The 23714-nt window shown below is 24.9% G+C and overlaps 6 protein-coding genes across 6 annotated transcripts; 4 read left to right on the plus strand and 2 right to left on the minus strand. All coding sequences in view use genetic code 6, as the record gives it.

Annotated features, from left to right (window-relative positions):
• Positions 1-236: 236 nt before the first annotated feature.
• On the plus strand, positions 237-3189 carry TTHERM_00637160 (hypothetical protein; the record flags this gene model as incomplete). Its single annotated transcript, XM_001032377.1, has 8 exons — positions 237-371; positions 515-634; positions 762-1736; positions 1788-2433; positions 2491-2768; positions 2823-2917; positions 2972-3024; positions 3083-3189. The coding sequence occupies 8 exons, from the start codon at positions 237-239 to the stop codon at positions 3187-3189; spliced, it is 2409 nt and encodes an 802-aa protein (XP_001032377.1).
• Positions 3190-3669: 480 nt separating this feature from the next.
• On the plus strand, positions 3670-4899 carry TTHERM_00637170 (PRP18 Pre-mRNA processing factor-like protein, putative; the record flags this gene model as incomplete). Its single annotated transcript, XM_001032378.3, has 3 exons — positions 3670-4648; positions 4707-4820; positions 4877-4899. The coding sequence occupies 3 exons, from the start codon at positions 3670-3672 to the stop codon at positions 4897-4899; spliced, it is 1116 nt and encodes a 371-aa protein (XP_001032378.2).
• Positions 4900-5220: 321 nt separating this feature from the next.
• On the minus strand, positions 5221-11701 carry TTHERM_00637180 (EGF-like domain protein; the record flags this gene model as incomplete). Its single annotated transcript, XM_001032379.2, has 9 exons — positions 11410-11701; positions 10292-11161; positions 9781-10221; positions 9640-9726; positions 8780-9577; positions 7622-8718; positions 7413-7564; positions 6527-7355; positions 5221-6459 (listed from the first exon to the last, which is right to left on the minus strand). The coding sequence occupies exons 1-9, from the start codon at positions 11642-11644 to the stop codon at positions 5221-5223; spliced, it is 5748 nt and encodes a 1915-aa protein (XP_001032379.2). The 5' UTR covers positions 11645-11701.
• An 841-nt stretch (positions 11702-12542) lies between these two features.
• Positions 12543-18967, plus strand: TTHERM_00637190 (hypothetical protein; the record flags this gene model as incomplete). The annotated part of the gene is made up of 5 exons (XM_001032380.2): positions 12543-13554; positions 13616-13758; positions 13824-15359; positions 15433-18733; positions 18786-18967. The coding sequence occupies 5 exons, from the start codon at positions 12543-12545 to the stop codon at positions 18965-18967; spliced, it is 6174 nt and encodes a 2057-aa protein (XP_001032380.2).
• Positions 18968-19955: 988 nt separating this feature from the next.
• TTHERM_00637200 (MFS transporter) lies at positions 19956-22122 on the plus strand (the record flags this gene model as incomplete). The annotated part of the gene is made up of 3 exons (XM_001032381.2): positions 19956-20320; positions 20534-21268; positions 21327-22122. The coding sequence occupies 3 exons, from the start codon at positions 19956-19958 to the stop codon at positions 22120-22122; spliced, it is 1896 nt and encodes a 631-aa protein (XP_001032381.2).
• A 1027-nt stretch (positions 22123-23149) lies between these two features.
• Positions 23150-23700, minus strand: TTHERM_000637208 (hypothetical protein; the record flags this gene model as incomplete). Its single annotated transcript, XM_012799041.1, has 2 exons — positions 23150-23483; positions 23693-23700. The coding sequence occupies 2 exons, from the start codon at positions 23698-23700 to the stop codon at positions 23150-23152; spliced, it is 342 nt and encodes a 113-aa protein (XP_012654495.1).
• Between the last annotated feature and the right edge of the window lie 14 nt (positions 23701-23714).

Here is a 23714-nt window from a genome sequence, read left to right on the forward strand (position 1 = left end):
ATAATTAATTAATCAGCATTTTATTTTGATTTAATTCAAAAAGATTTTTAAAGATCTATTTGACTGAAAAATTAATAATTATTTATTTAATTATTTCATATAAGTGGTTTTAAAAATAAAATTTGATTGATTGATTAATAATCTAGTCTTTATATATTTGAAAACTTAAATACAATTCTAATTAATTATACATAAGAAGAATTAATATCCATTTTATAAAGCTATACTGTAAAAATATGTCTTACAAGCTTAATAACTCTAACACATTCTCTCCTTTAAGAGCAAATAAATCAATACCAAGTTTAGGAGGAGGTATAAATATTAGAGATACAGATGCATATTCCACAATGATAGTTGAAGATTTACTTCAGGTCTACTAAAAAATATATAAAATTTATAAATTAGCATTTCGTACTAAATATATCAAATAGAATCCTAATAAATAGCAAATATTTGTGAAATGAAATATTTATTTCAATTTGAATGAGTTAAATCTTAAATTTTTAAATTATAGGGAGCTAATGAGTGGAGAAATATTTAAGATATTATTAGATTAACTCTAAGAGCATTAACAGATGTAGTAAAAGCATAATCTGATACAATAAGAGAAATAGAAAGGTAACTCCCTACAAAGGTAATGAAATGAATTAAAATAAGTTTAGTGAATAAGCATTTTTTAAAAATGATAGATTTGCATAATAATATCTTTTAATTCTCTTAATTTATTTTAAAATCAATATTATAAAATATATATAATATAGGCTAGTAAAAGTGAAATGAACACCTAATTAGCATAAAAGGCGAATATTACTGAAGTCAGTAGAACAATAGCAGAAATAGCATAAGGAATAGACAACAAAATTTGTTATGATGATCTCTAGCTTATGTTAAAAGATTTTGTTTCAAAGAATGATTTGTAATACTAGCTTTCTAGTAAAGTTAATATTGAAGAAGTTAGATCACTTCTTTAAACTAAAGCATCGAATATGGATTTAAAGCAAGAATTATAATTGTTAAATGTAAAATTCGAAGAACTTTAACGCGAATTTGCAAAGAAAGCTGCTACAAATGTTTAGCATAAAGATATTGAATATGTTATCAGTTAATTAGAATTAAAGGCAAATGTTCAAGATGTAAATGAAGCCCTTGAGACAAAAGCAAACAAAGCAAGTGTCTCTAATGCTCTTCATCGTAAAGCTAACAAAGTTGATATTGAAAATTAGTATGCTAAAAAGTAAGATATTGCAAATATTGGAAATCTTTTAAATAATATGGATGAAAAAGCTGAATACTCTAGCATTGAAAAAATTATGTAGATTTTAAATAATAAAGTTGATAAGTCTGACTTTGCTTAACTTTGTAATACTTTAGATCAATAAGGGGGAGATCCAAAAGAAGTTTAACTTTTAAAAAATGAGTTTTCTTCATTCAAGAGTAACTTTTCTTAGATTGATCGCTAACTTGGTTTAGATAAAATTCGTGCTGATATTAATGGCTTAGACCAGACTATTCAAGCTCTTATTTAGAACAATTTAGGAGGTGTTTAGAGTGATAAAGTTTTGCTTAGCTTAGAAAAAAAATGTGATGTGTCTTAGGCATTTGATTTAGTAAACAAAGCCAAAAACGACTTTTAAGATTCTTTGATAAAAATATAAGATGAACAGTCGAAATCATAACAAATTTTCACAGATAAATATTTTAAAATCTTAGAATCTGTTAAAGATGAGATCATAAATGTAAAACTAATTTAATATTTTCAAAATAAGTTTAATGAATTAAATTTAAAGTTAAAAGATTAATTAAATCATTCAAATGAGGAGAGATATTAAACAGAATAATAACTAACTGATTATATTAAACAATAAAGTGAGTTGGTTTAAAGTGATTTAATGTAGGAAATAGATAAAGTCTATAATGAATTAGACGAAGTTCGTAAGTAAATAGATGATGTTTCTTCTCTCAAAATTGACAAAAAAGAGCATGGCGAATTTAAATCTAAAGTTATGGGTATCTTAGAAGATAAAGTTGATCTTTCAGAAGTTTAATAAGCCTTAAATGTTTGCTAAGCAGATATCTCGGCTAGATTTGTGGAATATAAAGAAGAAATGAAATTAAAGTTAAAGAACGTTGAAGGAGATATCCTCAATGCTGTATCGAAGAAAGCTAACCTGCAAGATATTCAAGACATCTTAAATTCTAAAGTAGATGCTAGTATGGTCCAATAGATCATAAGTAAAAGAGCTAACTCTAAAGAAGTAGAAGCACTTAGAGTAATAGTTGACAAGATATCAGTAGATATAGAGGAAAAGTTAACTGTAAATGACTTTGAAAACCATGTACTATAAACTAAAAATGCTCTCGATGCTATTTAAAAAGATATGATACTAAAGGCAAATATAAAAGATGTCTGTGCTCTCTTAGACACTAAAGCGAGTATATTTTATTTGATTTTAATTATATATTTTTATTTACCTATTTAAATTTAATCAGATATTGACGACATGAATAAAGCTTTGACTGAAATCTATAAGGATTTAGACTCTAAATCTAGCTAAGAAGATTTAAATATTATAATTAATGACCAAGCTATCATAAATGAATCTCTTTGTACTGAAAATATTGTCGGCAGATGGACATGGAAAAGTTAAAATTTGAAATAAGGAAATTTAGTTCCTTGGGAGTCTTAGGTCGTCAATACATTACCTGATAACTTCTAATGGGAGAAAGATAAATCTTATATTATGTGTGTTACTCCTGGTTTATACTAGGTATATTTTTTATTTTATTTTTTTAATTTTATGATTTCAATAATTAAATTTTAGGTCAGTTTTGGATTCTTTTGTTCAAAGAAACCCTCCATTTAATTACTGGTTAATGGAGAGCTTGCTATTTCTACACTTGGTAATGAGGGCCACACGTAAATTAATTTATTTGACAGATTTTATGAATATTTTATTTATTTTTTAAAAAGTGTAAACTAGAAGTTTATTAATTATGGCAATCATCCTAGTGGAAACATAACAGGTAAACAAATATAAATTCACTTGAAATTATTAAAGATTAATAAATTTTACTAAATTAGGTATGACTCTTAATGAATTCTTAGTATTACCTGAAAGAGCTAGAATTAGCATTATATATGAAGGTGATTTTGGTGCTGAAGGTTTCTTAGGATTAAAGAGATTGTGAGAAAAATTTTGAAAATTTATAATTAACTAATGAGTAATAAATAAATAATGAAATAAATATCAAAAAATAACTAAAATAATTAAAAAGGTAATATAAATAAGTAATCAAAATAAATTGATTTAAAGATATTAAATATAAATATATATTAAAAATATCATGTTAAGATAGACACACAGATAATTAATTGTTGAAAGTATGTATATAAAGAAATCAATAAATTAATAATAATCAAGCAAACATACATACAGACAAACAAACAAACATATTACACAGGAATTTTAGATGCAACTTTGTCCAATCAAACTCATCAATTTATATTTATATATATTAGTATTTCATCTCTAATTTTATTATTAAAAGATTAATTTAATATTGTTCCTTTGTGTCTATTTTTTAATTTTGAAGAAATTATATAATTATTAAAAAAATATATCTATAATTTGATCAGTACGTCTACTAAGTTAATCAATCATTTAGGATATGGATTCTTTGAAAAATATTTTAGCAAAAAAAAAGGAAACGGTTTAAAAGCAAGGATAGGTTGTTAAAAAAGCTGACTTAGAAAAGGAAAGAGAAGAGAATTACTGGAAATAATAGGCTGAAATACAAAAATAGGAAGAATTAAGAAAATAATAATATTTGGAAGATTTGCAAAAATATTAAGCTAATCCTTACAAAAAATTAAAGAAAGATGAAAAAAAGGATGAAGGTTAGTAAAATGAAAACAAAGAAGAAGAATAGCCTCCTATACCTAAAGCAGAAGTCATTAAAAAATTGAGATAATTTGGAGTTCCTGTAACTTTTTTTGGTGAAACTGATTAACAAAGATACAAAAGATTAAAAAAACTAGAACTTGATGCTACTGAAAATAAAAATTAGGGTGGTAACGTCTATGATAAAATTTTAAAAATGAATGAGGAAGACTTCAAAAAGAAATAAAGAGAGGAAGCTGATTATATTGATGAAGAAAAAATTTAAAAACTTTTTGCAAGGTTAAACTAACCAGAATAAAATATTAGTACTGAAAAGGTAACTAATAAAAAGCAGTAAGAATTAGAAATAGAAAAACTTAAGCAAGTGTCTAACGATACTAAAAATGAAGATATTTTAATATGGAGTTAAAAAACACTTCGTGATTGGGAGTAGAAATTAGAATAGAGATTCACAACTGATGAATAGAAAAAATCTGTTTTAGCAAGAAAATTAATTGGTAATTTCCGTCAAACATCAGAGTACTTGAAACCTTTGTTTAAGCTTTTAAAAGAAAAGAAATGTAGTTAAGATATTCTAGATGGATTATACATAGTCGTAAATTATGCATTATAAAGGGAGTATGTAAAAGCAAATGACAAATATTTAGCCTTAGCTATTGGTAATGCTGCTTGGCCTATGGGTGTCACAATGGTTGGTATCCACGAAAGAGCTGGTCGTTCCAAAATTTTTAGTTCTTAAGTTGCACGTAAAATTCTATTAAAATAAATTAAAATTTCTTTAAATGAAAATAATTAATAAAAAAGATATATTAAATGATGAAACAACCAGAAAGTATTTGTAATCAATGAAGAGACTTGTTACAGTTTAATAGCTTATGTATCCTTCTGAAGATAAAGCTAAGATGATAAATTATGACAGTAAATATTTTTTTAATTTAAATAAAATAATATTAATCTATATTTTAAATAATTAGCAACAATGGAGGAGTTATTTTGAATTATTTTGAATTTTTGGCTTTATTTTAAAGATTTTATAATAGCAAGGAGTTGATATTTCTTTCAATAAAATATATTAAATTATCTTAAATGTAATATTTGTTGATCTATATTTTTATATTTATTTATTGTATTAACTTAAAAATTTACAACTAAATAAGCAAATAAAAACATCAAATACTTTTACAAAAAATTAACAAATTTTTAAATTGAATACAATTATTTATTCCATGTTAACTAATATGCTAAGGAAGGTTATTTTATTTTCTTAAAAAAATAGCTCTTTAGTGGAAATCTCTGCGTAAGTAAGTAAGATTATATTTCATTGATTTGTTTTTAAATTGTTAACAAATTCATTTAGTTAAATTTCCTCTTATGCTTTATCGATTTTTTCTTCGTTTTTCTTAAATATTCTTTTTGGGGTATTCATATGATCATTAATTTCAAATATGTCTTCATCATCACTTTGATTATTAGCTTCTTCAGCTGGTAAAACTTCTCCTTTTTGCTAATATTCTTTGATTTTATCTTCAATATCTAAAAATTCATAAACTGGATAGTAGAAACCTCTTAAAGTGAATAAAAGAATTATTTTCGATTTTTCTGATTGTGAAAATATTTTGATAAAGCAAAAGCTTATAAGGATGATAATATCAAGAATGTTATCAATAACGAAGGAAGCAAATACAGAGGTAAAGAAAAATTAATTTTGTTAGCTGTTAAAGGAGAGAATAAGGATAATTATTGGTATTCCCATTCCAGCTTGCAACATAAATACCAAACCATAGTTCATTAAATGGAAAATTTTAAGACTTTTAGTGACTTACTCTACTATTTCTGTAGTTATTTTGTCCTGCTTAAAATCTAACCATTTTTACTTGATATACCATTTCATTTTGAAAAGATTTACCATGCAAATAGTCAAATAATATGTTACGATAGAACAAGCAACTGAAGTTGAGCTTATCTAAATGCTAATTATTTATCTTTTACCTACATTTTACTATAGCTCTTATTCACTTGGAAGACTATAAACTAGCACAAAAATAGCATTATATAGAAATAGATTTATAATTAGTTAGGCATAATTAATACTACGCTGTAAACGAGGAAAGAAACTTGAGTAGGGTCCAAAAATCAGAGAATAAATTGGATGTACCAACCAATAAGAGTCTGACTCCTTAATATATGTTTCTTAGTCTTTCCTATCTCTAATGATACTTATTACTATAAAAATAGTAATAAAGATGATATATATTAATAAGGCATATAACAGAGATAAATTTGGATTAAAACTAGATTGACTCACTTAAGGGTTTTCATTTGTTCCATTATTATTATTTGAATTTATTAGTTGATTTATGAAGTTTATAAATTATTAGTCATTAGCATAAATCTATTAAGTAGCATTCCAAATCACAGTTAAAGAAAGATTTGGATCAATATACTCTTAATTAACAATAACTCCATAATTTCCTGATATCTACTCACTTCCACATATTACATGAGTAGAATTTTCTCTTAAATATTACACTCCGTCTTATTTATAAACCTAAGAAACCTTTTAAAAGTTGTAAAATAAATTTAACATTAATTAATTATTTTTAATTTAAATTCAAAATTTTTACTGAATCGAAGTATATGCAAGTGTATGGCTAGTAGAAAGGTCTTATAACTGAAAGAATAGGAGTAGGTAGTATTTTAGGGATAGCTATTTCAACTATCTAACTAACAGTTGAGATTTGTATTTCTGTTTATTATGAATAAATAACTAACTCAGTTATACAACTTATAAATGGTGCTTAATATTAGCTTTATGAAAGAAATGGGTTTGAATTCCATTTGATAACTGCTGTTGACAGTGATGATTTGGGTGAAAATTAAGTAATATCGAAAGTATATGATATTTAATCTCCATAAAACACAATCGGTGTTTGTTATTGACCATCTGAAGCACCATTATTTGACATGAAAGCATCTAATAAATCATTTTAATAAATTAAATTCAAATTTATATTGGAAATATCTGTTTAAAATGATGTTTAAACTTATTCCTAACTTTTCAAATCATCAAATGATTTTGCAAAATTTTATAAATATAAATTAATTTGAGAATCAAAATCGTTCATTGTTTTCATGAGCAAAGATTGCTAGTCATTATAAGATAGTGTTTAGTCTTCATTTATGAGATTTATTAATTAAGAAGTTAATTTAGAAATCTTAAAGAGGATTTTTTCATCAGATATATTTGATTACACTCTCTAAAGCTGATTAAATACTTGGAAGTAAACATTTATCAGTGTGTTAAGTGTAAACTCATCAAAAATGCTGTAAAAATATGTAAGTTCTAAAAGAACTTCTATTGTAAAAAACAAATCGCTTGATTTATTTAATGGAATATTGCTAATTAGATCAGTTAGGGCTATTAAATGCTACCTTGCAATGTCAAGCTGATAGCTATTTTATTTAAAATAAAATTTAATTTAAAGTTTTTTTTGTAAATAAAATTATTACGATTAAAATTCGCAGTATCTACCAGCATAATTAATATTACAAATACATAAAATTTCATTATAGTTATCTTAGCTCCAAAGGCATTTTCCGTTTCCTGAGCAGTTGATATTCGAATCACATGGTATCTGTACACCCTTTAAGGAAGAATAAACCTAATTTAATTTTAATTATTTTTTATTTTATCTAATATTTTATCAATAAATACATACCTGATAAAACAAATGCCTATTAAAGATAGTCTAGCTAGTTGTTTATGATGACATCAAATTTTGCATTTAACTGTAAAATTAATAAGATAAGCTTTGTATTTGTTGCAAAGTTGTGATTTTAGAGTAAACTGAATCTAAAAATTCATCAATAGATATAGTTGTTTGTTGAAGATTTAAATTCAGGGCGATTAATAACTGCTATATTTAAACATCGAAGTCGTTATAAATGACTAAAAAGAATTATGCTTTGTTGTCTTAAAGATCATAACTTAAGTTTGGTATTAAGTAGGTAAATCTGCCATCTTAATAATTTTAACCTTTATCGAAAAAGAAATAATCGTTTCCAGTTAATTTTACATATAAATCAAAGCTAATGTTGTCAGGAACTGAGTTAAATAACCATCCGCTAATGATTAAAGTCAACTATAAATAAGCACTATTTATCTCAATGTTGAAGTTTCCTTTTGTTATAGCATTCATTGTTTAAAATGTTTATTACACCATACAATCATTTTCATTCTAGCAGTTGTTCGCTAAATCAAGAATAGAAGCTTATATAGTGTACTAAGTGTTGCTTTATAAACTTTTTGGAGGAAAAACTATGTAGTCAAAACGATTTTAAATATAACTCTGGATAGGGCCATTGCTTATATCAGTATTTCCAGTAAATAGTCTCCATTTAATAGAAAACAGATTTTTAGAGTAGACAAGTAATTACAAACTAATAGTCTAGCTATTATTATTTACACTATTTCCTAAATTTTATGCAAATTAGATACTAGGTTTAGAATTAAAGCTGCAATTCTCCTTCTAGGCTGTAGTTCCAAAAGGACACTATGTGAAGCAAAGCCCTAATAAAAACTAATATCCAGAACTACATCCATTAATACAATTGTAAAGACAAGGAGAACACTGAGGAATTGAAGGATCTTGCTAATAATAACCATCAAGGCATGTGCTACTACAAGTTGTAATATCTAGATGTAATAAATACCCGCTTGAACATTTTGTGCACTGTGAACTGCTCTTTCCAAAACATTAAATGCAATTCTAGTGGCAAGAATAGCATTATTTATTAACGGAATCATAATAGAAACCTTTAAGATGAAAAATTTTTTATCTTATTTAAAAAAATTTACATTTATAAATATTTTTTACCTATATCGCATTGAGTATCAGTTTAGCTTACTTTTTTCTTACAAACATCAAACAACAAAGTGTAATCTGTTGTTGTTTGACAGCTTATACATGAATCATATGTGGTTCCTGAGCATGTAGAACAATACGGGAAACAAGTTAAACATTGTCCATCATATAAATATTAACCAGGTTTACAAATCGGTTAATTCAAACAATCAGTTATATTTGGTCCTAAGCATTCGTTATTTGAGCTACATTAGCTACATTATTAGCAAGTTCCATCAGTTTTCAAATACGATCCTTTAGGACAAGATATGCATTAATTATTTGCTCCACCATAGCACTCTAAGCATGAAGCATCACATGGAATACAAGCCTATTATGTAGTATCTACATAAAATCCAATTAAAGGGCATTGCTAAACACATGAGTTAGTTTAACTATATAAGAAATACCCCTAATTACAAGATTGACAAGTATTCATATCAGTGCAAGAAGCACATTATTAAGGACAAGGATAGCATACATTGTAATTCTATTAAAGATAATAACCATTTAAGCACGATATGCATGAGTTAAATGTACCGTTAGTGCAACTAGAACATCCAAACCCACAAAGAGAGCATTAATTTGTTGACGAATTCATATAAGTACCATCAGAAGCACAAAAACTTTTGCATTCTGGCTTTAGATACTCTAAGAAATATCCATTCATACAGGAATAGCATGATTTATTATTTCCATTAAAGCAAGAGGAGCATTCTTAAGAGCAAGGCAAACATGCTTAAGTCGTTTTATCTCCATACATCGGATTATCTAAAATTATTAAAGTTAATATATAAATTATAAAATGAAAAGTATATTATATTTGTATTTACTTTAGCTTGATGGACAAGTATAGTAGCACTAATTATTGTATTTAAATAACATATTATTTGAGTCGTATATTTGACATGTTATGCAATCTATGTTATATTTATTTATTTTTAAATATTTTAAACATGAAATATTTATTTTACCAGTTTATGCGGGGCCTTAACATGTTTAGCATTATTAATTACATACCTAACAAGAATTATTTTTGCTATTTTAATAAAAACCTTTAGGACAAGCAGGAACACAGTTTTATTAAAAAACTGTTCCTTGAGGCCCATTGTAAGTAATTTGAGCAAATATGTAAGTTTATCCTTAGACCTATCCATTAGGAGTATAGGTAGCACATGTTAAACAAACTGAAGCACTTAAGCAAGTTTGACAAGGGAATACACAAGGAAGACACGATCTAGTTGCTTCATCTTAATAATAAGTCTAATCAGGGCATGTTTTAACACATGTACCGTTATAAAGATAATATCCTCTTTTGCACAAAATAGGTTTTATCAAATCGAAATTACTTTTATCTTGTTCGCATTACTCCATTTCATTAGGGCAATAGTCACAAATTGGTTGTTTCAAAGGATCTATTTTTTATTTATTTATTTTTACAGAAATTCTAAGGAAAAAATGTTTTCTCAATAATATTTTAATTACCTGCATACTATCTAGCAAATGTGTAAAAGCCAACAGGACAAATAACCAAACATTAAGTTTTATATAAATAATATCCAGTTTTGCATGCTGTACATTATTAATTATCTGCTCCAAAGCATTCTGAGCATGCTGTATTACAAGAAAGACATAAAGAGCTATTTTAATAGTTTCCATTAGGGCAATTATTCTAGCAGGAGGAAGGAGACCCAGATGTTAATGAGTATCCGTTCTGACATTGTAAACATCCTTAATTAGTTTAATCAGAGCAATTTTTGCAAGTAGCATTACATGGAAGACACCTTTAAGTAGCAGCATCTACCACATATCCAGATACACAATTTTTAACACATAATTAGTTTTCAATATCTAAAAAGTAACCTGACACACAACTTAAACAAGATTCGACTGTAGAAGGATTCGATGGATTTGTATTATAACAAGTTTGGCAACCAGTAGGGCAAATTTTACAAATTCCATTTATTTTATATTGAAGCTATGGACAAGTGCTAACACATTAATTTGTTGCTGTATTTAAGTACATATTATCTTTACAAGTTAAACATTATTATGCATTAGTTTAACTACATGTTCTACAATTATTATCACAAGGTATACATAAAAGCTATTAGCTTGCTCCTATATTTACAATTTACTAGGTATATCCATCTTCACACTACTTTAAACAACTTGAATTAATCTAATTATAGTAAAATCCAACACTGCAAGCTAAACACTATGTATTTTTGTTCCCAAAACATTAAGTACATGAACTGTCACATGCTTAGCAAATACAACTACTTCCAGAACAACTTACATATGTTTAAGCCTAAGGACATTAAGTCAAACATTAATTTTAGTATAGATAGAAACCTAAATTATTAAATACAAATTTTAATATTTTTTAAGTAAATATTATTTAAGATTAGCTTAAAGATTTAATTTCATTGAATTAATTTCTTTTTTTAAGTTAAAAGTATTCACAATTTTTAAATTTCTACTATATGTGATTTAAAAGAAAAATGGATAAAACTCTTTTTGTTTATATAAGCATGTTAATTTAATAAATTTTTATGGATGCCCTAGGCCTTTAATAATAAATATCTAAATTTAATAATTACCATTTTAGCATTAAGTACAATAAGTTGGATAATAATTACAAGCACTACAAGCCTAATCACAATTTGCGCATAGGCCTAAATTACTATCATAATATTATCCATTTGGACACTATATTGCAGTACAGCTTCCTTAGGTCATTTAATATCCAGTTGGGCAAATAGATTATGCAAATATATTTTTCTTTAAAACAAATATCAAAGCTAATATGTTAATTAGCTCCTTTTTGAATTTCATTTTTTTGTATTTTATAGTTCCAATTTAAAAAATCTAATAAGATCTGATTTATTTTTTACAAAATATATTTGAAAACGAAAAAAATATTTGACTAAAAGGATAATAACAAGATTTTATTGCTTGATGAAAAAGTATATACCAACTAATTAATTAATTGATTTACAGATTATTACAATTTTTATAACTAGCTTTAAATAAAGGAAATATTTGCATTTTGTAAAATTAATATGATTTTTTTTTTTAAATAGAAATTTTATATTTTAACTAATTATTTAATTTTATTTTATTTATTCTTAAAATTATTTTTAAAATATAATTAATTATTTTTTATTTAGTTAAATAAGTTATTTAAAGAAGTATCATAATATTATTAGTCAGTCTACAAAACATAATATTTACTCATTATATAATGGATATTAAGAATAAAACTTCAAAAAGATACTCAAATTACTCAAAGTCTAATTCAATTATTACTAAATTATATAAATCGAACTATATATAAAAGCATGCAATATTGATGCAAGGATGCAATTATCCATTGTATATCTCAACCTGAAATTAATATATTGAATAATCAAATAAATTATTTCGTAATAAAAAAAAAATTATTTGCAATAGATTTAACATTTTTAGTAAGTAAGATGCTAAATGATTCGTTGGGTAATAATTAACAGATAAATTGATATGATTTATAAATGAATGAATGAAAGAAATTAAGACAGAAATTTAATCTAAGCTGATCAAAATCAAGTAATTAAATTAAGAAAATAATATAATTAAAATTTTTCTTTTTTAACTATCCAATCAAAGAAAAATATTTAGTTACTAAATTAAACTATAAAGTTAGTTTCTAAGTTTGATAATCAACAATAAATATTAATCTTTTTTATAAACTTAAATGATACCTTTGAGGTCAGTAAATGCCCACAGTTTGGAAAATGGAAGCAAATTGAGTTTCACTGGTAAAAAGTAGAAGTTAAAACAATCTAAAAATATAAATATTTCTAATCTCCTTGACTATGATGACGATACAATGATTGAGAGAATATCCTTAAATTCAGCATTATATTCTACTCAACGCAACTCTAAAACTAGTAAAGGGACAAGCAGAAAAAAAGCATTTTCGAAAGGAGATAGATTTAAAATTTTGAATTAGAAACTTTATACTGATTAGGATTTTAGTGTCTCTAATTAAAACAACGAATAAGATGATATAGTCCAGTTGTATTAGTTTGATGTAAATGAAAGATGCAATACTTCAGAAGCTAGGCAATCAAAATATAATAGTCGCCCAATATCTTCAGAAGCTCATCGTTTTAAAATAAAAAATGATAATGATATTAACTTATAAAGATAATTATATAATAAGAATTTAAACAATACAAATTCTATAATATAAAAAGATGCTAATAACAGTTATTACTAGAAATAAAGTACTATGGACTTTTAAGATAAAGAAAATTAGGGATGTGAATAAAAGTTGCAATTATTTATAAGACCTTAATATCTAAAGTAAAGAGATTATTTAAGTATTGATGTTAGATCTAGAAAACAATCTATAGGTGTTGATTAAAGGAAAATGTTAACTAATAAAGGGGATACAAGTTTGACTTTAAATGCATCAAATTAACAACATGATTAAAATTATGATAATTATCCAAATAGAAGGACAAGCAATAGTTGTATGGGTAAATACACTATTGACATACCCTAAACTTAATCAATAGCGAATTCATAAACAATTAATTTTCAGGAAAAAGGAATAAGGTGCAAAACACCATCTATTTTATCTAGTTCTATAAATACCACAACTTTAACTCTAAATAAGTCTTTTACTAAGGGTAAAAAATCATTAACTTCAAGCAATAATGGGTCTCTATTGAGCTAAGTGCCAAATAAAAAAAAATTAAGTATTAAATATTTCGGTCAATAATAGTTATTAATAAATTTTATTTTATAAATAAATTTAAGAAATATTCCAAAAAAAGGAGAGTAAAAGTCCTCAACCTCATGAAGTTGTGCCTTTTAGTGTTTCTAGCCAATATTCTCGTAATGCTCCACTAAGACTATCAAAAACACCTGATTTAAAAATAATATCTATTCTTGGTGCTTATGTAAGTTTGTTTATTCATTAAATTTATGAATTTTAAAGATATTTTATAAAATAATTTTAAAATAGGATTAAATAAATTTAGGAAACTTTGTCTTTAACAAAAAATAATTTAAATAATACCTTAAAACACTAAACTTTAAAACACCTTAGGAAGAATAATAAATGATTAAATATATGTTTATTTATTTCAAGCAATGGTAAAAGAAAATTAACAGAAATTTAGATACAATAAAGCTTTAGCTTTTTTCGATTAAAGTAGAAGATCTAGAGGAAGAGAGTAAAGACATATAAAGATATATAAGAAAGAAAGCAAATTAAGCTAAAAGGATTAAGAAATGCATAAGTGTTTTACTCAATTATACCAAAAGTAAAAGAGATACCAGAAAGCTCAAATAAATAAATTAAAAGTGCAGTGAGTATGATTCTCTTTTAAAGACAATAAATGTTATTCATACTTTAAAAATGAGAGTTGAGGGGTATTTGATAAATAAAATATAAAAAACCTCACCTTTAAAAACAAAAATTCCTACTTAATAAGAATTAAATCATGTTAGTTATTAAAATAATTATATAAATCCTGATGATCAATATCAAGATGAAGAAAATAACAATTAACAATATGCTTCAAAAGTATTAGATAAAAATGAATTTGATCAATTTAAAGGAATACATGCTTAGTAAAAAAGAAATTCAAGTATATCTACACATATTTTTACTGCTAATTTAGATTAAGATCCATCCAGAGCTTAATCTAGAAGAATTAATATGGATCTGAGTGATGATGACTTTTAAATTAGCTAATCAAGAGTTAATTCAGAGGGAGTTAACTTATATGATAAACGAAGATCTTAAGAAAACCCAAATTTAATCTTATAGCAATAATAATAAATTCTTAATAATTAACATTAAGTTACTCCATTAACAAGTTAGACTCCCACTATGAAATCTTAATAAAATAAAACAGATCAATAAGTTAATTTTTATGACGTTTCTATGAACCAGAATTTTAATGAAGATATTAGATCCAAAGATTTCGGAAATGCATTAAATATTGATTTTTAAAAAGATGTCATCAATATTAAAAGTATCAAGCCTATTTCAATAAATAATGAAGAAGAGGAGCAATAAAAAAATACAATAAATTAAGCTTCAGTTGATAACATGATTAAAAACAATGGATCACTTAACACAAATTATTAAGAGAGTTTTATAAATGGTAATTCTTAAGAAAAACAGTCACCCAAATTTATTTTAAATAAGCAGTCAATAAATTCTTAAATAAATGAAGAGAAAGAGGAGCACGATACTCCTAGAAGGAAGTAGTTAAATAAGAAAAAGCAGACAAATCAGAATCAGGTTAATCCTAAATTAAAATTTGAATCTCTAGAGAGAGTAATTAAGGAAACAATAGCTGAATAGTCATTAAGTATAAAGCATAAAAATATTTTTTAAAATTACTTGGATTCTATTAAAATACCATTAGAAGATCTGCAAAAATAAGGCGAAGATGCCTAACACATTTTTGAGATTTTTAATAATCTTATGGCTTCTTTTGAAGTAAAAATTTAAGACCATTCTAGAAACTGCACTGATTTGAATAAAGTAAATTTATAAATTGATATAAACTAATAATTAATGTTTTAATTGTAAAAATATATAATTAAATAAATAAAAGTGGGATATATTGCTTTAGTACTTAAAAGATTTTGCATAATTAATTGATGAAACAGTTAAACTTGGAAGCGAATTAATGAAATTATCACAGAGTAGGGCGCTTCCATTAAATGTGACTAATAGAGCGGTTGTTTACTTACAGGAGGCTTAGGAAAAATACAGAGAAGTTTAAGGTCGAGTCAAAGATTCTCTTAAAGAGCTAGTAAATCATATGTGGGAATTAATTGAAGAAGGTATACATTTAAATTCTTGTGATGTTCAATATGAGTAGATATTCAAATTTATGGCAAGTATAAGAGATAGTGTAAGATAAAGCCAAGTTAATGATTATTAAAATAAAGAGAAACTTTAAATGATAGATGAAATAGCTCTTTCACTTAATGAACTATACAAAATTTCATACAGCATATAAAGCATAGTAACAACTAAAAAGCTTGAATTTGTTGATTCACCCTCTTTCTCTCAAATAAAAGAAGTTAAGAATTTATGCCATTAATTCAAAGCTATTTATCATAATTTAATGGACCGTTTGGTCTCACAAGGTGATATTCCAATATATTAGAACCAAAATTCATACAACTAAAATAAAGCTACTTCTCTCAATAGAGGAAATCAAATAGCTTCAAAATAAGACACTCAATAGAATAAAGGAGTGAAGGGAAATTTGAGAATAGAAAGAACTAATAAAAATGGAGATTTAATAGGAATTTCTTTAATTGAAAGATAATGTGAAGAAATAGAAGATTTATTTGAAATAAATAGATGGTTCATTTCAAATAGTTAAGATATTGACAATTTAATAATATTTTAAGACCCTTAAAACATCCCAGAAATATATCCGCCAAATGAAGAAGGTAAAAGAAGATTCTTTAGCGAAATTAGCATTGGTGTTGGTGTAATTTTATAGTTAAGAGAGAATGCAGAAGATATCGTAGATATATCAGGTAGTTAAAATCTTTCTAATGTAATTAAAAATGTAAAGCTAGCTCAATAAAAATATTAAAATATTGCAAATATCTCAGTTGCTGCTGCTGAGTTGAGCAATTTATAAAATTTTATTTACCCAAAATAACCCATTTCTGATGTTGATTAATAGAATGATAAAAATGAAGGACAGTATGATTCTATCACACACATATATGACTGCTTGAATAGAATTTAATTATAGTTTAATCATATCATATAAAACAATGAATGGTTTGATAAATTTTTTAAAAGATTAATTAATGGAACACTTTATTTTGATTTTGTGGCTGGTGATTATCCATTTTTGTGTGAAAGTATGCACAGTATACTCAGTGAGTATAGTAGTAGAAACAAATATTCGATCCCTTCAACAGAATAATTCTATAATAAAAAGAATATTGCTGAGTAGAAATTAGAAAAGGTTCGTAAAAACAATCACCTTTGTGAGAACGGGATTGCCCAAGCAATAATGAACAAAATATCATTTTTAGATCAAAGAATCACTTTCGCTGTAAATTTATTTGGTTCTAATAATTTTGTTCTTCCTAATGGTTCACTGCTTTGTAAAATTTTGGAAGCTTTCTTTGAAAGAATCGTTCATCAAAAATCTTTTTAAAAACTTTGTGAATAATTTGAAAAGCTAAGGAATTTTATGCTAAAGGGAATAGAAATAATTTGTAAAGAAAAAGAAGTTTTATGCAGCAAAAAAATGAAGGAGAATTCTAATTCTCTAAATACTTTTTCTAATGAATAGGAAGAAAGTTAGCTTTAAGTTTTATTAAATAAAAAAAAACCTAAATCGCAAACTTTATATTGTCATCAAATAAAGAATAACAATGAAATAGAGCCTAGTTTAAAGTCTTCACATACTACAGCTACTGCTTAAGGAAATAATAATTTAAATACAAGCTAAACTATTTCTCTTTCTTCAGCAATAAAGTCCTAATTAAAAACTGAACCATATGCATCTTCAGGAATTAAAAAGTGTTAAGTTATCAGAGAAATTAGATTTGAACAAGAACAAGGATCAGTTTCAACAAATGGTAAAAGTAGTAGTGTTGATTACAATGAAAAATTTACTGGAAAACTAAACTACTACGATAACATTTTAGAAGAGGCAGAAAATCTTTGTAAGCATTGCTCTTTATTTATTCCTTCAAGAGAAGAAGAAAATGATTTAAATAATTAAGAAGGCGAGTTGATAAAAAGTTTTTCTATTTATCAATATGATGAATTTCAGTAATTTGTTTCAAGATATTTGCTTGCAAAAAGGGATAAAGTTAATATTTACTCTAATACTCAACTAAGAGTAAAATGGATTGCACCTTATAACGAAGATTTTAGCATATTTTAGTAAAAGTATGCCTTTATTTAGAAATACTTATTACCTCCTGATTCTAATAGTTCATAGGAAACAATTATTGAATATACTAAGCATATAAACCAAGTTTTTCATAAAAACGGACCTATTTTTTATAAGTATGAGTTTCAAACATTTTAATCCTACCTTCAAATATATATTGATACACCAAATAGCAATTTTCATATTATGATTACTTTGTTATAAGATCCAAGTTGCATCCTGTATTCAGGTAATTTAGAAAACTAAAAATTCATAACAACCTTAGCAATAAATGATATATATGCAAATGTTAAAATGACAATTACCAGCAGAGATATATGTTAAGGAAGTGATTAAATGATGATTTCTCAATATTCTTCTAGATTTAACTAAAATTAAGAAAGAAATAATGATGATTAAGAAGAATAAATTTAAGAATATTAAAATAAATAAAACAATAGCTCAAATCGCAAATAGTCAAAAGATAAAGTCTCAAAAATAGATTCAATAAATTCAAATATAAAAGTATCTTAGATAAATAAAGATTAAAAAACATTTGTTAGACACAGAAGTATCCATGAATTTTTGATGAGGGCATAAAAAATAACCCAGCTTAGAATCTGCAACCTCAATTATAACTTAAAGGATGATGAACTATTTAAAATATTTTATCGCCAAATTGAGAATAGCTAACAAAATAAATCTTAGACAATTTTTCATAAAAAACCTTAAATTGAAGTTTATGCTATTATCAATGAAAAGGAGGTTATTTGTAGAAGAAAAAGTATATCTTTAGATAAAAATATTTTCTTCACTTAAAATAATCAAAATACTTAAGAATGGACGATTCTCTAAAGTTATTTCAAACAAAACCTAGAATAAAACACAAATTTTATTGACTTTTATGTAAAAATAAACAATGTAGAAGAGGGTTCCTTTTATGTATATGATAAAAATAATTACTATTCAATCAAAAGTTCTCTACTATTAAAATGTAAATATATTATTATTTTTCTTTCCAAATTGTAACTATTTTTTAAATATAGAATAAGACGTCCTTAAAGAAGCAGGTATTTCTAGTAATGAAGAAGACAAAGATTTAATAATTAAAAATGTAAATAATCTTTTAAATTAAAAATATTGGTATGCCTTTACTATTGCAGGTAATAATTCATTTATTGAAAGATCAAGGCTAACATCCTAACCATCAGTTTTAAATGATCTTTGAACCAAAAGAAAATTTAATTGTGGGTGTAGAAAAAATTTGAATGTTAAAAACTAATAAATAAAATAAATTTAAAATAAAAAAATATAAATCAATTTAGAATAAAACAAGCATCATTTTTGTTAGTATATTCTAAATATAGCTTAAATACAATTTAATGCTTGCCAATTAGCAGTGTTTATTAAATGAAATTAACAAAATAGAGTTCAAAATTTTATATTTAGAATAATTAATTATTCAATAATTCCTTATAATGTATTAAATAATTTTTTGATTTGTAAATAAAATATTATGTATAGATTTGTTTAAAAAAACTTAAATAATTATAAAATAAATATTTAAAATATTTAGTTTTTATTTTATCATTTAAGGACTTTGTTTTTTTTTGTGTTTATAATAAATTTATCTGAATTTTTAAATGTTCGTTCTTACGGAAATGTATGAAATACTCTTTTTAAATATCTTATTTATTTGTAGTAAGATTGTATTTTAAAGAGTATTTTGAAAAATTGTAAAAAATTTGCCCTATATTTATTTAAAAGTAATTTTAATTAGCGAAACTTGAACTTCCTTAAATACTCATAAATCAATCTTTGAGAGTAAATTGTACTAATTTACCTTCTAGTAGAAATAAGATGAGTCATTAGAATCAAAAAGTTTAAAAACACTGACTTAACATAAAGAATGAATTTGTTTGAGTGACTCATTGATAAAAACCAATTTTAAAAATTAATCTTAAATTTTATATATCTCCAATAAAATAATCAGTTGAAATTAAGAGTTGAAAAGATACCCACCTTATTAAACAAGAAAGAATAAGAAAAACAATAATTATAGATATTATAAATCAAATTAAAGAGAAACAATTATATTTATAACAACACAAAGAGTTAGCTAATATAGATAATCGATAGAGGCAATAAGTATCTTTAGTATTTAAGATCATACAGAAAATATACAAAAAGTTAGTAATATATCATCCATAATCATTATGGGAAGTAGAACACCTAAAAAAGAATTTGCATTTGAAGATGATGATGTTATCGAAAATAATAGCTATTCAATCAAATCTAAGCAGAATTATAAAAAGAAGTAGATAACACAGAAGACAACTAAATCCACTAATAGGGAATACAAAAATTGTGCTAAACTGAGTAAAATACCAGAGTAGTATGGAGAGGATTAAAGTTAAAGTAGTGCTGCAGAAAAATAAAGGGCAGCTAAAATGAAAGAATACATTTCTTCACTTATTGATTAACCCTAATAATTGAGGTACGATAGCTTAAACACAATTTAAGAATGGGCATATTCTGTAGGGCATTTTATGAACGATTTAACTGCAGCATGCTGGTTTAAGTAATACATTTTTAAAATAAATAAAATTCAAGTTTTGTCTTTTGTCTTTCATTTAAATTTGGAGCGTTTTTTTTAACGAATATATTTTTTTCTAAATAAGCAAATTTGATAATTAAAGAAAGTATTTTTTATTTGATTATTTAGTTTGCTTATTTATTAATTTGTTTATTTTAGATCTACTCTCAAATTATTAAAAATTTCTGTAAAAAATAGTTATTTGCTCTACTGGCTCAAGTAAGTACTTTAATTTTAGTATGCTTCCTGGTCTATGCTTTCTGGATAAATTTTTGATGCAATATCTACTCCACTTGTTGGATATTTGTCAGATAAAACAAATACAAGATTTGGAAAAAGAATGCCATGGTACATTATTGGAACTGTACTTGTTTTAATAGGATTTCTCCCAGTCTTTCATTGCTTTATTCCAGGAAAAATTTGGTTATCTTTAGATGATAATAACTCATTAAAAGCATTTTACTATATTTTTTTCCCCTCACTTTTTAATGTTGGATGGGCTGCAGTGTAAATATCCCATATGTCTCTTGTTCCAAGCTTGACAGTATCAAGAAAAAGAAGAGACTCTCTTAATAATAAAAGGAATACTTTTACATTTATAGCTAATTTGATAGTTCTTATAAGTGCTCTTATATTATTCTAAACTGTACCAGATTCACTGATAGACTTTGAACTATTAGGATGCATAGTGATTGCTATAGGTTGCTTGACTCAGTTATTCTTTATAGTGTGCATCAATGAAAAGAAGTTAACTTAAGAATGTGATAAATGCACAAATAACATCAAAAAAATATTATCATCAGCTTCCTTGGCACTTCCATAAAGAGAAACTCAAATATTTGATAGAGAACGTGGAAAAGTCATATCAGTTAATGAGTGCTTATCTTATGATGAAGATAATCCAGATCATGAAGAATAACACAAATCATGGAAGTAAGATTATATTTAAAAAGACCACAATTAATTAATTTTATTGTTTTGTATTAAATAGATAATGGCTTAAGGAAAGAGAATTTTACCACTACGCATTCGTTTATATGGGATGCAGATTATATTGTAACATCATCTCTACTATGATTAATTTTTATCTTGTTTACGTTCTAAGAATTGCCACAGAAGAAGAAATATCTGACAGTACTCCTATGGAAATAGCACTTATTCCTCTCCTTTTATTTATTTCCTCTGTTTTAATGTCTTCGACTCTAGACTAGTTGTATTAAAAAATCGGAAAAAGAAAAGTATTCTCTATTGGAGCCGTACTTATGATTGTTTCTAGCACATTTTTAACCTTTGTAGATGTAGAAACAGGTTATTTAATGTATCCAATTGCTATTTTGATAGGTTGCTCATAAGTTATGCTTCTAAACACAGGTATTACCCTAATATCTGATGTTATAGGGCTTAAAGGCAAAAGTGGTGCATTTGTTTTTGGTGCATATTCCTTCATGGATAAAATTTCAACAGGTATCGCTTTATTTTTCATAAGCGAAAGCCCTTACTTTAAGTCTGAATCCTTTATTAGGTGGGTTACTGTATTGGTTCCTCTTATTTCTGGACTTTTTGCCTGGTTATTAGTAATGACTGGAAGCATTAAAGATAATTTGTCAGAGACCTAAGAAAGCGAGGAATCTGATTCAGAAGATAGTCAATATATTATACCAAAAAAGAATCCACGCATATCCAGTTTGAGTGCAGATAACGAAGATGAAGAAAATGAAGATAGCTTTGAAAAAAATAAGAACTTCTAATAATTCATAGAAAATATAAAAAAAGAATTTGCAAATTGAAGTTATATGAAACTCAAAATCATAAAAACTGACCATAATTAAATATAAATAAACCTAATTAAAAATCTCAAAACAAATTTCAAATAAAATTAAATTATTTTTAAATCAATAGTACTATTTATTTATGTGTATTACAATTAAAATTGTTGATTTGTTTATCATTTTACTAAAAAAATAGCTTAATTAATTCTGAAACAAAACAAACTACAACTTAACTAACTGAATAATTATTTCAGTTTTCCATGCAAAAAGCTAATGTATTAAAAATAAATTTCTAAAATAATTTTAAATTAACTCATAATTATTTTCACTTTTATTATTATGATAATTCAACCATTAAGCAGCCTCTTTAATTTTTTTTGATGTAGTAATTATAATATGATATTGGTTACTCCTTATAAAATAAAATAGTTTATTATCTTTTTCAAATTATAACAGTATTAAAAAAAGCACCAAAAATTGTTTTTTCACTTTGTAATTAATAAATCATTTAAATTTATGATAATTTATCATAAAAAAACTTATTTCTAACATAATTTTAAATCCATTCTTATTTTAATTTTTTTCTAACTGTGAAAATTTCATCATCAGTCTTTTTAATCTTTCTACTATTTATTTTCTCAATAAAGTAATATATTAATCAATAAAGTAATATCAAACATTTGCTATTTAAATTATGTAATTGAGCCATAAATTTTTATTATTTTACTCATAAATTTATTTTGTATTATGAAAGTGTCTTGTAAAATTAAATTCAAAGAAAATATTTTTTCTCTTAATACTTTATTTTATAGTTTGATTACTATATAGCTGGTAAAATATATAATAAATATAAGAAATTTAAAGTGAGATCAATCATTATTACTAATTACATATTTAAAATTATCAATTAAAAGTTGTTAAATAAAACATACAAAGCTCAACAAAATCTTTAAACTGAAAGTAGAAGAAATAATTCAGTCGAAGGTAAAAAATTATGAAAAATAAAAAATACAATAGCTAGTTTGATGAAAAAGAAAATTTTCACTCAGATGATAAGATAAGCAAAAATTATTTTAGGAATTTCATCCAATAGCTCAAGACAAATCTAATGGAAGCAAATTTTTATTTGGTTGAATAGCAGTCTGATGGTATGTATTCTTATGTTATTGGAGTAATTATTGAGATATGTTAGCTATATAACTTTGTTTTTGCTCCTTAACTCAAAGGCAGTTGGAAAAAATAATCTACTATAGATAGTGTAGCCAGTATCTTTTCTGCCTTTATGTTTACTCATTATTTCTCCAGCTAAAGCTTCTAACTATATATCATCATCTAATATGTAGCAATATTTGTCATTCTCATAGTTATTCTGAGCATGTCTTTAGTAATATTTGAAATTTAAAAAAGGAAATAAATTAATGGATGGAGCTTAAAATTTTTTAAATATGGATCTAAATTTTGCAGTTTATTTTATATTTCTATATAAGACTTATTTATCAGCATCTTTAGATGTTATTATCCACTTAACCAAACTGATAAATTTAACGTTTTGTTTCCTAATCAAATGTGCTATGATGGTATTTATTACCTTTACATTACAATGAATACGA

Source organism: Tetrahymena thermophila, assembly GCF_000189635.1.
Source record: "Tetrahymena thermophila SB210 genomic scaffold scf_8254528, whole genome shotgun sequence".
NCBI classification, from domain to species: Eukaryota; Ciliophora; class Oligohymenophorea; order Hymenostomatida; family Tetrahymenidae; genus Tetrahymena; species Tetrahymena thermophila.